General features: G+C 42.7%; 1 protein-coding gene across 2 annotated transcripts in view; it reads left to right on the forward strand.

Annotated features, from left to right (window-relative positions):
• The first annotated feature begins 1,251 nt into the window (after positions 1-1,251).
• The window catches only part of LOC144755281 (uncharacterized), a 203,836-nt gene continuing 189,676 nt past the window's right edge, over positions 1,252-15,411 (forward strand). The window contains exon 1 of one of the 2 annotated variants that reach the window (XM_078644053.1): positions 1,252-1,475. In XM_078644053.1, coding sequence (XP_078500179.1) covers positions 1,434-1,475 — 42 coding nt within the window. In that variant the 5' untranslated portion in view covers positions 1,252-1,433. The remainder of the gene's footprint in view (positions 1,476-15,411) is intronic. The other variant, XM_078644052.1, reaches the window with a different exon arrangement.

Raw genomic sequence — 15,411 nt, forward strand, 5'->3', positions numbered from 1 at the left:
CTCTAAATGTAAGAAATGCAAGACCTATTGCATTGCAAATGCTTGTTTTACTATTCCGATCCCCCAAAACAAGCTTTTCTAAACCCTCCCTCTGACTCTTCCCCCTCCACCTCCCCTTTACTCATCCAAAGCCTCTTCCTACTGCTATATCCTCCAAAACAAAAAAAACCTACACATTTGAAATCCTTTCCTTCTATGCCTCCACTATCCTTTTCAATCCATATAACAGACTAACATGTTCACCACTCAAATTAATTTCCTATTTCACTATACTAATTCACCACTAATCCTTTATGGGTCCTGGAGAGCATGTTCCTCGCCAAAAAAAGCACTTCAACGCCTCATTAGGGGTAGTAAGCGCTATATAAATGCAAACCTTTTTACCTCTTCTACCCCTTCACCATCCTTCTCAATCCAAATAACTAACATATCCACCATTCAAATTACTTTCATATTTCACTATACTAATTCACCATGAACACTACATGGGTTCCAGAATAGCGTTCTACTCACCGAAAAAGCACTTCAACACACCGAATCTGTAATACCGAATATTACCGATTCGGTAAAATGTACCGAATCTTTATCTACATCCCATTTACCGATCCCGAAATACCAAATCGGTAAAATTCGGTATTTTATAATCGGTAAATGGAAATTAACTACATCTGGCCCATAGTCATTTAACGCCAATAGCTCTTACTACCACACATGCGAGACCTGTTGATTTGCAAATGCTTGTTTTCACTTCAAAAAGTGGCAACCTTGGTTCCAGACCCTAATACAAACAGAGAGAAAATACCAGCTCCTCTTTTATTTGCATCGAGAGTCCTGAGCGCCCTCTTCAAGTACATTACAATTTCTTTGACTGCATCTTCTACTGAACACAAAATGAACACTAGCCTCCATGAGTTTCTTCCTCTAGTTACATACAGCCTATAAACTTTCCACAAGGGCATGGACCGGAAGTTTTATATCAGCTGCTCTTACCGTACGCCAGTATCCGGACAACCCGGAAGAGGAACGGCTTATAATAATAAATCGTTTCCCGTGCAGAATCGACCCAAATTGTAAAGAAGAAGGGAGCGGCAAATAATCTTATTTTCCACAAGAAAAGGGTACTACCGTGAAAATGTTGTCCATCAAGAAAAAACTTGATTAATGCATGTTCCATATGCTAAAACGACGACAAATGACCCCCTACTGAGCATGTACAAATGAGCAGTGTCTCGTATCCGAACATGCCCAATCACAACAGAGCTTGTTCATCCCGAACACTCAAACTCTAATTCACATCAGCATGATCGCTGGAATAATATTTATATGGTAAAACTATTCAGAGAGCCGCGCCTGAGTATTTGCTTCTCTGTGCCGGTTGTTGCATTTTGTCTGTTGTTACCTCTTGCGCCATATTTTCACCACTGGAAATCAAAATGGAAATCGGGAACGGGATACCACATCAGAATTTGAAGGAGGTTAGTAGGATGTTTTGCATGAGGGCACGGTTATGATTATTCCAAATACACCATAAGCAGGGCACAAGTCGGGGTTGCACTCTGGTAGAAGGCGTCCGCCCACTATTCTCACAGGTTGGACGCTAGTCTCCCCTGCTAAGAAGTTTGACCCCATTGAAATAAGCTGAACTTGTCCTGGTATGATTGTCAGACACCGGACACATTCAGCAGTGCCTGCACCTTGTCTGCTTTCTAGTCCTAGCTGCAACATGCAAGGAGGGGGATTTTATTTTCTCCTCCAGCTGGGCCCAAGTTCAGTGGTAATCAGGCCTCCTTTTGCTCCTGTATCCTGAGTGCGCTCTGTTTGGAGTCTCACACTTAGATGCATATGCAACAAAGGGGAAACAAAGGCACACTTGCGTTTGACTTTGTTCAGTACCTGTATTCATACGTATAGGAGATATGCAAACACCTTAGGTATGCCAGATGTGTTTATCTGTCCCAGTAGTTATACAAATACAAATTCAAATACCATTATTTTGTTTTATCACTTTATGACACGACTCATCCCAATGCAGTGTGTCAGAGCACTTTACATCACACTTACACATTATATCAATGTACAGGATGTGCTGCATAAGACAATGAGGGTTAAAAGGTGTAGGAGTTACGTCCTTCAAAGCTATCTGTTCTGTATTAGAATTACAATTTATGAACTATAAGTAACAACAAAAGCTCTATGTTAAAAGCAGAAACCCACTTACCTATCTACATAAAATAAAAACCAGTCATCTGCATGTTACATGATGTGCTTTGTAGCAGACCAACCCGATTGCTACTTTGATTAAAATCTGGGACTAGATAAAATACAGATTACTCCAGAAAATGTGTTAACCTCCAGAGTTATTTTAACATATTATTATTCCTTGAGGGTTACTGGGTTTACAAAGATCTCGGCAGTGCCTTAACCCCTTAAGATATATTACAAGAAAGACTTTGCAGGCAATTAAGCAGAACAGATATGCTGCCATGTTTCTACGTGTTGCCAATTTCCATGTGGCAGAGTTAAAAGAAACAAAATGTATAAATGTAGTAACAGATTTTGCTTCGGGGTGTGCCACTTTTTTTGCACAACCCTGACACAAAATTTCACTTGTATACTGCCTAACTTGGTTAGTCCCCCCACTTCTTTTTTTAAGGACTTGTGCCTTGGCCATAAGTACTGTGTTTTATAAATTGTTGATAGGGTACAAGTCATAAATCAGGTGGGGGTGTTTGCTAATTATCGCGCACACTGACTCCCTAAAAATGTGGCATCAGACAGTGTGATTTAACGAGAAGCTTTGCACCCTTGACCTTATTGCTACTTTGTCTACTTTACAGTCTCTGACAGTCTAATTTGCTGCTTGTTCATTGAGATAGCGGTCTTTTTAGTCAGCTATTAGGAGTACATTTTTACATACAAGGTTAAGCTGGAACACTTTTTGTTTGGTAATCATAAGACAAATAAAGTTGCCCAATGAATTAGAGACATATACTTAATTAAGGTAGATGTAGGCCTGATGCCAATATAGATAAAGCCGATGCAGCCTGGAGGTTTTAAATCGCACCCTTTTAGCCATGTTGAAATGGGTGTCCAAATTTGCTGTTTTTACTCAGAGCACGCCAATTAAATTCTACATTTGGCCACTAGTTTTAAGTGTAGGCATATTTTACAATATGTGTGCCTTGCACGGTGTATTCTCTTGATAAAATTGAATGTGTGTGAATGTTGAGCTTATTTTATTCATTTACTGTAGCATAGACTTAGGTCAAACAAGAAACAGAATGTTTTAGCGAGAATGTTTTCCTTTTTGCAGGAGCATCGAAAATAAGACGTGTGCTGTAAAATTATGATTACAAATACATAAACTCTTTCATGTGGTTGAATGCTTTTGGATGACCATACCGTGCCACAAAAATTTTTAATAGGTTAGACTGATGCGCTAATATATGACCGTATACTGAAGTCTTCTGAGGATGTTCATAGGTTGCTATAAGAGGTAGCCTTTTTTGATTTCCAGCATAGTATAACATAAGCATTTAAGAGGTCCTTAGAGACTTCTAGTGGTCTTTCCTGAAAGGGGACATAAGCTGGCCTACTTTTGTATCATGAATACTCACAAGAAATGCAATTTCGAACAACACTTCAGACAGTGACCTCATTCAGATAAAAAACCGGAGCGGTCTCCATTGCATATTAATAGAAGAAAGAGAAGAAACAAATGAAATTGTACAAATAATAATGAATAAATTATTATAATATCCACTATTTGATATATTTATGTTTATTTGATTTATAGAGCGAATAGCTGCACAATGGCTTCCCAGTGCTGCAGAAATGGGGGCGAGGAGGTGTAGCGGAGCAATCATGGAAAGAGCCAGGTTTAGAGTTTCTTCCTGAAACTATGCATGTCCTTTAGGAGTCTCTATTCCATGGTTAGAGAGTTCCAAAGTTTTGGGCGAAATGAGAGAAGGATCTCGCTCCCCAACTGCTTCTTTTAAGCCTCGTTGTATTCATAAGGAAATCTGATGAGTACCTGAGGTACCTGTTGGGGACCTATGGAGAAATGAGGACCTGTAACAGGGCAGGACCCCTGCATGCATAGCTTTGTGGGCTCGGCAGAGGGTCTTGAACTTGACCCTCAACTGAATAAGTAGCCAGCGGAGTTTGCTAAGTGAAGCTTTCATTGACTCCTGCTTGGGTATCTTCAGTAGCATCCTTGCAGCCGCATTTTGGAAAACCTGAAGCCTGTTGACTACCTGTTTGGGGACCCCTAAGTACAGTGAGTTACCGTAAACCAGTCTTGAGACCACCGGTGCCTGGATCACTGTTCTCCGAGCCCGATCTGGGAGAAGGTCTATGATCTTACACATCATGCGTAGAATCCCGAAGTAGGTAGCTGAGAGTTTTTTTTTTTTGCTTCGGTATTCATAGTAAGAATCTGGTCTAGCCACATCCCCAAGTTCTTGATAGAGTGTTTGGGGCGGGGGGCACACCCCAGTTATTAGGCCAGCTGAGCCTGTTCCAAGGGCCTGTGCAGTTGCCCAGGAACATAAGCTCAGTTTTCTCACCGTTGAGCTTTAGACTACAGTTAGCCATCCAGTTTGCTATCTTTCCCATGAATGGGACTAGCTGCAAATGATTTGAGTTAGTTGCATCAGACACTGAGACTCCCAATGGTGTATCGTCAGCATAGGACACAATTGAAAGTTCAAACACCTTTGCAATTTGTGCAAGTGGGCTCATGTAACTTTAAACAGGGTAGGACTGAGTGCCGAACCCTGAGGGACTCCGTATGGGGCAGCGAGCGTGTCTGAGAGTAAGCCAGATTCCATGCATTGGAATGATCTTTTTCTTAGCAAGTCGGCCAGCCATAAGATGGCCTTGTCCTGAATTCCGATCTCCCCTAGGCTGTTTATTAGGATACTGTGATCAACAGTATCAAACGCTGTGCTTAGATCAAGGATTAGGATGCCGACAGCTGCCCCCGGTACAGTATCATTTTAAGTTTCTCAGTGACTAGTAGGAGACCAGATTCCGTGCTGTGTTCAGGACGGAACCCCATCTGGGACTGGTGCAAAATGTTATTCTCCTCCAGGATTTATGAGATTATGCTATTAACATATTTCTCAGCGACTTTATCTAAAATGGGGAGCAGTGAAATGGGGCAAAAATTCCCCAATACCATGGGATCAAGATTAGGCTTTTCAAGCAAGGGCTTCACGATGGCGTGCTTCCATTTTTTGGCACTATCCCTGTGCTCAAGGATAACGAGATGAGGTCTGCCATTGTGGAGAGAACCAGCCCCTCATCTTGGAGAAGAATGTGAGGGGGGACTGGGTCGAGTGGTAAGCCTGATTTGATGTTCTTCAGGAGAAGACCCAGGTGTTCTGTGCTTAGGACCGGAAAGGAGTCAAGAGCTGGGGTCGTTGAGAGGGCGGATAGATCTAGACTGTGATGCAGGCCTGTGCTCCCAGAGAAGACCTGCACATCTTCGGAATCACCCAAGGGGTTCAGGTGCAGTGAGTTATATATATATTCCACTTTATTTTTAAAGAAGGTGGCTAACTCATTGCATCTCTCCTTGGAGAATTGGAACATAGGGGTACTCTGTTCAAATGTGGTAAGGGACTTCACGATTTTAAAAAGCTCTTTGGGGGAGTTGGCAGCCATACCGATCCGTTCTTCATAGTAGTTTGTCTGAGCTTCCTTGATATCATTGTGATACTGTTGATATGCAATTGCCTCGTTGTCACTATCTCAATATCATTATGTTGTATTTGCCATGTTTTGCTCTTCATCATTTTAGTTAGTTAAAGTTTTTATTTTTATTTTTTTATAAAAGCGCTGCTAACCATGCAGTTTGGACGCAGAGTGCTTATTATTGTTATATAATCAATGTAATTGCCAGTACAGTAACTTATCATGGAAGTATTTTTACACTTGACTGAATAAAGTAAAATTCTGTGGGTGAGTTTTAAAAAGTGGAATGGTTTTTGTCTATTTGATGAAAGAATGAAATATTTACAAGATCACGAGATCCAGTGGATGTAGTAAAAAAAACTGTTGGATTTTTAAGACATTAAAATGCTCTTTGCAGAGATGATATTGGGCATGGAAGAAAGACTAGTAGGCACAGTACATAGCAAACTCACCAAGAGAGAACTAGGATAAAGTGAGAACAGACTAAGGATCAGACATGTTTTGGATCCACAACAGTGCAGAGACTGCCATAAAGCATGAAGTCTTTGGTGTGAGTATGGAGCAAACGCTATAAATAAAGAATTTAATGTCTAGCAACAGCAGATAAATGTTAGAAAGTAAACATCTGGTGGAATAACAGGGAAACATATATGAATTTCTTGTTAATTTAGTTTTGTCAGTATTATAAAGTATTTTGTTTTCAGTTACAGCAATTATTTTGTTAAATTTCTGAGTATGACGGTTGTATTATGAATATTAAATAATCAAAGAGGTTTATATATAAAGGATTGCTTTGAAATGTGAAAAAAGAAATGAAGATTTGGATATTAAATTGTTTCATTGAGCTACTGGATTAATTTGCATATTACATCTGAATACAGGAGTGTATCATTTATTCAGTGGTCAGTGATTTATTCAATTGTGTTGTGAGGATTACTTTAGAGGGTGGAGCTAAATTAACGTTTTGCAAATGGACTTGATGAATGGGGTCCCATGAATGAACACAAAGTTAATGTGAAACAAAATATGTAATATGATCTGACAATAGTGCCTGGATTACTTACCAGTAATGTACATTAAGCCTTCCTTCTCTTCATTGTTACAGTCATACCCTATGAGGATATACCTCCACTGGAGAAGGAGCCTGACCAGCATAATAAAACCAATCTAAAAGGGCAGACTGATTGCTCCACCTAAGTAGCTACCTATACAAGACTCGGATGCCCACCCAATGTCATGTAAATAGAAAGTCTCAGTAAAACCAAATATAGGGCCCTGCCTCCCTTATGCAGGACTTTGACACTGAAGAGTAGGAGAGAGTGTGGTGTAGATTACCTGTAAATAATCTGGGCACTACCCTCACATTCATTCATTCTCATCACAGTTATAACCTAGGAGGCTGTGGCACGTATCTATTGGGTGCCCAACCGAACACACAAAACATGGTTCTTCAAATGAGACACCAAATGGTTTACATTTGCCCACCTATGAACCTGGTTTGCCATCATTAAACCACAAATATTGAGCATCAAACAGAAGGCTCTAAGAGGCAACGTAAACAAATTGCCGGAGTATGTACAGCACAAATGCTGGACACAAACACTTTGAACAAGAGAAGTAGATTTCAAATCCTTCATTCCAAATATTTTGAGGAGAAGCAAGTACAGCCAACGCGTTTCACCCATGGCGGGCTTCTTCAGGGCATCCAAGGTGGAGAGATACTCCTATGAAAAATGCAAGTTCTATTTCTGTAACTGTTGCACTAATAGACTAGCAGCTCTCTGTGTATATTAAGAAAAGTCCTTGGTTTGATCCAATCCTGGTAAGAGCAAATTTTATTAATTGGTTCTTCCTTGATTGAAAGAAGTCGCAAAAGTGCTTCCAAAGTGTAAGATTTCTAGCGAAGAGTCTGTTCTGACTGGTGTACCATCTGAACAGCAAATAGAAAAGGTGGAACCGTCTCCCACATTTCAGTTTACACCCATTATGTCTGAGGGCAATACGGCACAGAAGTATCAGTTTGAAATGGTAAGACATGTGAATCAACATGAAAAACTTGTGGAAAGGACATAGTCCACAGCATCGAAGAGTCTACTAAAAGAAAGCTGCAGGTTAAAGAGCACTAAATGATGCAACACTCACAAGAGCTTCCCCAACCGCAACGGCAGATCTGGCCAAATGAGATCGCAAAACAGCATTAGACAAAGCCTAAGTGGCCTCTGTGCACTTGTCAGTCATGTGAAACCTTTATATGTTGCCCAACAGGCAGCCCTCTTTATTGTTGAATGCCTCAGCACAGAAAAAGGAAGAGGAGTCTCAGCAATGGAATATGTCGGAATAATATCAGAACATATTCACTTACTTGTAGCAGGTACTAAAGGTTTTTCACCCATGCTCTAAGACCACGTGAATCAAACAAAGAATCATTCTTTCCAATTGATTCTGGGTAAGAAAGCTATACTCCCAACATCAGGAGCGTGATCTCTAGTCCAGCTGGACCAGAGGCCTCATATACCAAGTAGTGAGTAGGATGGATAATATCCTGAGTCGAATGGAAATTGAGCAATATCTTGGATCTAAATGAAGGCGCTGTACATCTACAAACAAGTCATGGTGGAGTTGCGGTAATTTGACCCTTGTGAATGCCTGTGGCTCCAGGAGCAGAAGATTATGATTAGGTGCATGGAGTGTAGATACAGCTTGGAAAGAGACTTTGCATCTCATATCATGGACATGCTACCCGATCAATGCAAAGATCAGAAGCAGTACATGTTTCATTTAGCTACAGGCTCTCACTAGACCTGCAAAAGGTGGATGCAATTTGAAGTGCTTAGCTTATCATTCTTAGTCGTCCGTAGTCTTTTGCTAGGCAGACATGATACATAGTTGCTGCAGTTGGGACTTCTTGTTCAGAACATTGGAATCCTTGCAATTTTTTATTCTTGGAAGCAAATGAAAGACATAACTGGAGTCATACTTGTGTAAAAGAGACAGCACTTGAGTAAAAGGAAATAGACATTGCATTTGAACATTTTCAGGATCTCCTCATTATGGTGTGTGAACTCTTTTGATCTTGTTAGTTTTTAGGTCTCGCCTAGCGTTGCAGTGCGCATGCGCTGCTCGCTCTGCGAGGCTTCTTGTAATCTATTAGATTTAAGAAGTGGAGTGTAGGCGCCGCCCCTTCTTTTCATTGGCTTGCGTCATCCTTCATGCTAAACGCTGGCTTTCGATTGAAAGTGAGGCTTTTTAGTCCCTCCTTGTTACCGCCCTGTCTCCTTTTGGCCCAGCCCACCCAGACTGGATCGTTTATTTGTGGCGTTACACTGTCTCCTTTATTAGGCGGTTGGCACGCACTATTTGGAAAATGAGGACAATGGCGGCTGTAGCTCTAGACGCTCTAAATTGTGTGTTTTTTATTTTTTACTTTGAGTGCAATGTCCGCAAGGGACACCGTGCTCACTTTATTAATTTATAATTTACATTTATGTTGCACTCTGTTTGTTTTTTCACTAGAAGTGCTGCCCATCATGTGCTCAGTGTTAGACACAAGCTGAGAGAGCCACAGAAGTTCACTGGAAAGCAGTTCGGAAGTGCACGCCAAAATCTAGGCACATAGCGCTTGGGGGTGCTTTCAGGGCGCTGAGAGTGTGTTTAGATGAGGGGGTACACACAGCAACGTGTGTGAGAACTTTTCACTTATTTAAGATAGGTTACTGGCATGTCCTCTTCTGTATGCTTAGGGGGGATATGTTTGGAGAGGGCGGAACCCAGGCAGGAACCAAGCCTGACTGTGGGCGGGGCTTACTGAGGGAGGAACCCGGAAAAACGCTGTCATTCTCATTGCTCCCCAGTGTCGTGGAGGGAGCAGCATGTAACCCCTGTGTGTGCCTTGCCAACGCTCAAGCAATAATAACCATGCTTCAAGACTCTTGACTGAGTACATCCTGAGGGGCAGACAGAGGGAGCCTCGAAAGCGTCATCCCTCACCCTCTCATTGTGTTAACTTGGTGACTGGGAGATGTATACACACACCTGGCGGTGAGTAATGGCGCTCACTAAATCCCAATTAACAGCAGGCCAGAGCGTCCACATGAACGGAGTTGGGAGGGAGCTCCTGGTTCTACCAAGATAACACAGACTTATTCTCTAGACCACAGACGTGAATGAATTATGGGGCTCGTGCAACGCTCCAGGCGCCTAGCGCCTAACTCAGTAACCTCCTCCTGTGAGACGACAGCACTCAGGCTTGAGGCGCCATCACAAGTGCCGCTCGAACCACCAGTAATTATCTGCATCCAAGTTTATGTTGTTGACTATACAGACTGATTACAGTGCCAAGTTCTCACCCCCACCACCCAAACTCGGTCTATAGTCAAGTAACAAGGCCACGAAGAAAGAAAACATGAGAAAACAGCACATATCTTTTTAGGCCAAGCAGCACTCACGATGAAATTGTGGCACTCACAAGGATATTGTCTTTTACGATGGAATATTGGCACTCACAATGGAATATTTCCTGTTTATGAGGAGTATGTGCGAGTAGTAGAATGTAGGAAAAGTGACTCGTTGCTCTTCAGTGTGTACAAAATGTGTGCAGTTGCCTTTTGCAAGTTCCCTGAAGAGTTTTAGCAAAACCTGCGAAACTTAGGAAAGTAAAGCATTAACAAAAATGATTGAAAGTAACAAATCCTGAAAGAGTAGATTTTGCCGGGAAAAAAATTCTCAAACCCTACTTACGTTTTTGGCAGGGTGGAGCGGATGGTAGTCAAACTATATAACTGTTAACAATAACCAGCCTGATAACTGGACAAGAGAAATTTCACCTAAGCTAACCAACAGCATATCTTAACAAGCATATAGTTTGTTAAATAGCTGAACAAGCGGTACATGCATGGTTGCTTTCATCTTTTTTTCTTTTTCCAGCTTCAAAATAAACAAGCATTTGCAATGCACTAGGTCTCGCATTTACGCGAGTTTAAGCTATTGGCATTGTAAATGACAATGCCTTTTATGTATGTTTTAAAAACCAAAACTTTAAAAAAGGCCTTGTCATTTACAATGCCAATAGCTCGAACCGGCGTAAATGCGAGACCTATTGCATTGCAAATGCTTATTTCAGAAGTAGTCAATCTTTAGCATTACAAACTATTTGCACTTGTTTTTTTAAAAGCCACCGTCCGTTGGGATTACATACTGTATATTGTACATTCAGAATTTCCACAAGAGCAGTTATAACAACCTCATCTTGCACAGGCTCAAACAGCCTGATTCATCATTGTTCCGTTTTGCGAGCCCCTAATAGCGATTCATAAGGAATCGCTATTAAGGACTTGCAAAACGGGATTCATGTAGGAATTGCAAAAAATATTGCGATTCCTACATGTTCCTTATTTGCGATTAGCAAATTGCTAATCGCAAATAAGGAATAACTCCCCATGCATTCCTATGGGCCTACAGGCCCATAGGAATGCATGGGGAGTTATTCCTTATTTGCGATTAGCAATTAGCTAATCGCAAATAAGGATGCGATTTCAAGGGTGCAGGGGTGTCCAAAGGACACCCTGTAGCACCCCTGAAATGTAAACTACATTGGTGTTGCGCACACACATGTCCAAAGGACATGTGTGTGTGTAACATGCAACTTAGAAAAATGCATTTAAATGCATTTTTCTAAGTTTTTGCTATTTACCACAAGGTCTGACCTCTCGGTAAATAGCGGCCCAAAATTGCAATTTCGCAATTTTAAAATAATTCATGAATTGCATTTAAGGAATCTCAAATAGAGATTCCTTAAATGCAATTCTTCGCAAATGTGCGAATTCTTTAATAGCGAATTTTGCATTTGGGATGATGAATCCCAAATGCAAAAATTGCACTCGCAAAAGGCAAGATTCTGAGAATCTTGCCCTTTGCAAGTGCAATTTAGCTTGATGAATCAGGCTGTATATCCTTTATTTGATCATTAATATTAACTTCTCAACCATTTATGATGAATGTGATTGGAACCATAGAAAGTTATCACATTAAATTGAGGCTCGGGAAAACTATTAATTTTCCTTCCACTGTTGAGAGTTTGAAATACAGAAATTGTTGGCAGATCTCAACTCACCTACAATGGTTAAGACCAGCTGTGCAAGAAGGCAACGTGACGATATACAGTGTCTCTTTTTCTCTCTCCTGTCCCATAATCTGCCTTCAACCTATGTGTTGTTAGTACACAGTTGGCAATGGGCCCGGAGAAGTGTGAAAACACACATTAGTCCTGCTGGATATGAATTCCAAGGTTAGTCATCTTGACTGATTGTCTAGTTCATGTTATAATTCCAACCTGAGTTGTGAATTACCGTGGTAATCAATCTAGAATTTCAGATATGGTAACTCAGTTTCAACAGGAGATTAGTTTAGAAAGGTCTAAAAATAACGGATTACAGTAATATTTAGGTTCAGTTAAACAAGAAATTGGTGCTATGCAAGAATAGTTTATTAGGTCTCGCCTGTCGATGCGCATGCGCATCGAGCTTGCGAGCCTATTGCGGCTTAACCACGCTTTAACTAACAAGCAAGGAATCGTGGCGATTCCTTGCAGTGCCCGTGACTTTTAAGCTCAATGCGCATGTGCATTGAGCTTAAAAGCGCGTGCACATCAGTTCCCTCAGCCGCAATCGCCGTCTGTTCCCTCAGCCGCATTCCTCCGACACCTTTTGAAGTGAAGCTTAGCTTCACTTCAAAGGCCCCGGCTTCTTCACACCCACATGCCGCTCTCCCCGCTCCGCCCCCTCCCCTGCCCGCCGTGTGCATTTCTCCTCCACCCCCTCCCCACAGCAATGCCCTCCGTCTTGTTTTTTTTATTTTAACTTTCAGCGCAAGGATCCCGCTTGTTCTTTATTTATTAAACACACGCTTCGCTCTTTCTCTTCTGCTTCTTCCACTCGCAATCTGCTTTTTATATTTTTTCCTTCTTTCCTCGCCCACTCTTTCCATTTTACTTCAGCTTTTTCCATTTTTTTTGCCCCCCTGACTCACACCCGATCTCCCGCCTTCTTTTCCGTCTTATTATAGCCTCTATGTGCTCTCACCTCAAACAATTCTACCCTTCACTACGACACTCCCGCCATTTCACCCCTTCTTTACTCATTCACACTCAATTTCCCGTCTTTTCCCCTTTCCTCTCATTTCTTTTTTTCCTCACACTTCGTCCTATCTATATTTACCCATCTCCGGCCCTACTCTTCTCCATCTTCTTGCTCACGTTGCCCCTACAAACTTTTCTTCCTTCGCACTCGGTTTTCCTGCCCATGTCTTACACGCTCCCCCAGAGTCTCTTCTCGTCGCTGGCAGCCTCACCTTCTTTCTTCACCCTTCTTTCTCGCTCACGTTAGCCCTACAAACTTTTCTTCACACGCACTCTGTTTTCCTGCCCATGTCTTACACTCTGCCCCCAGAGTCTCTCCTCGTCGCTGGCAGCCTCACCTTCTTTCTTCACCCCTTCTTTTCTTCTTATCTCTCTTTTACACGCTTCTGCTTATCTTTTCATCTTTCACCTCCCATCTCCACGACACTCCCGCCATTTCACCCCTTCTTCACTCATTCACACTCAATTTCCCGTCTTTTCCCGAGACCGGAACTGTCTGGGGAAATCTGGGACGTCTGGTCACCCCATCAATACAGCATTTCATAACAATCAATAACTAAATACCCAGCCTGTGCTTTTCGCGACCTCTTGTGGACACTACGTTTAGAATGTGTGCAATATAATAAATAACAATTGTGAGTGACTGACTAGACAGTTGCTCCAGATACACAATATTGCTTGTACATACAGTGAACATGACACACTGACTTTCCTTGGCGCACTCATGCCGATGTTGTCAGGACATTGCAGGTGGGGTCAAGTTAATGTTTAAAAACCATTACTTTGGGCCGCTTCCGTGTACTGCATGAGCAGTCCCTGTAACTTCTGCAGGCCAGCTGCTGCTGAGACGCTGACACTCTCCCGCTTTCTGCTTGGCGCCACCAGCCCTTCCTCCCCTCCTCCCCCCCTCCTTCCAGGGACGACCACCGTCTCACACCCCATCCCCATATGCTCCTTCCCTCCCACTTGCTGGCTCCCCCTCCCCCCCCCCCCCCCCCCACCAGGCTCTCAATGCTTGTTTTAAACCAAGGCAGCGGGGGCTCTTCAGCGTGTCCGACTCAACATTTATCCAGTGACTCAACAAAACAACATTTAATCAAGAAAACTGCACTCAAATCATCGTAGGTTCCCAGCTTGACAAAATGTGTGATCTTTGTCAAATGACTTTGCTTCACCGTGCATCGGTTTACTCGAGAGTCGAATCCGAGACCTCTTGTGGACACTACGTTTAGAATGTGTGCAATATAATAAATAACACCCACCAGGCTCTCAATGCTTGTTTTAAACCAAGGCAGCGGGGGCTCTTCAGCGTCTCCTTTGCCTAAAACTCACATGGTCGCTCTTGGATTTATTTTTATTGGCCATTAACTCTGTGGTTTGCGCACTCTGTCAATTTTTTACAAACAATTTTTTATATTCTCCCACTGGGCAAAGTAACATTTGCTGTGGGCTTAAAAATATCAGCATTCGTTAATCACTCGTGCATGGCTTACTTTTTTTGGTATCACTTGTTCTCTCTCTCTCTCTCTCTCTCTCTCTCTCCCTCCCTTAACTCTCTCTCTCTCTCTCTCCCATAACTCTCTCTCTCTCTCTCTCTCTCCCTTCTCTCTCTTTCTCTTTCTCTCTCTCTCTCTCTCCCCCTTCTTTCTTTCTCTCTCTCTCTCCCTCCCATAACTCTCTCTCTCTCTCTCTCTCCCGTCTCTCTCTTTCTCTCTCTCCCTCCCTCCCTTAACTCTCTCTCTCTCTTTCGCTTCCCTTCATTTACTCGCACACGTAACGCCACTCGCACACGCAACGCCACTCGCACACGCAATGCCACTCGCACACGCAATGCCACTCGCACACGCAACGCCACTCGCACACGCAACGCCACTCGCAAACGCAACGCCACTCGCACACGCAACGCAACTCGCACACGCAACGCCACTCGCCCACGCAACGCCACTCGCCCACGCAACGCCACTCGCCCACGCAACGCCACTCGCCCACGCAACGCCACTCGCCCACGCAACGCCACTCGCCCACGCAACGCCACTCGCCCACGCAACGCCACTCGCCCACGCAACGCCACTCGCCCACGCAACGCCACTCGCCCACGCAACGCCACTCGCCCACGCAACGCCACTCATCCATGCAACGCCACTCATCCATTTGCAAAACGGAAAATGTTAAACTCTTCTATTGCGAGACCTATTGCATTTTCAATGCTTGTTTAATTTGCATATACATTCATTAGCAGCACCCATCATACCTCTAGCACCTTCTGAGGAATTTATCAGGGAGCCAAAGACGTGCATTATTCCTCAATCAATGTAAGTTGAACTTTTTGTATAACTAATCGTGTTTCCAAAATGACCACAATACACTGGCTTTTGTTGTGTCTTAAGTTGGAACGCTGCACATTGAAAAATTCCCTTAGTGTAACACATTGTTCCTTTGCTGTTCAGTATTTCTGTGTTCTGAGAAGAACTGCAGCAACTACTTAATATGAATTCATATACTATCTCTCTGCATAATATGTTGTTGAATTTGAAATAGGGCCATACGGATTTAGTTATCTACATAATCCCCTTTAATCA

This window comes from Lissotriton helveticus, chromosome 5_1 (genome assembly GCF_964261635.1).
Source record: "Lissotriton helveticus chromosome 5_1, aLisHel1.1, whole genome shotgun sequence".
Lineage (NCBI taxonomy): Eukaryota > Metazoa > Chordata > Amphibia > Caudata > Salamandridae > Lissotriton > Lissotriton helveticus.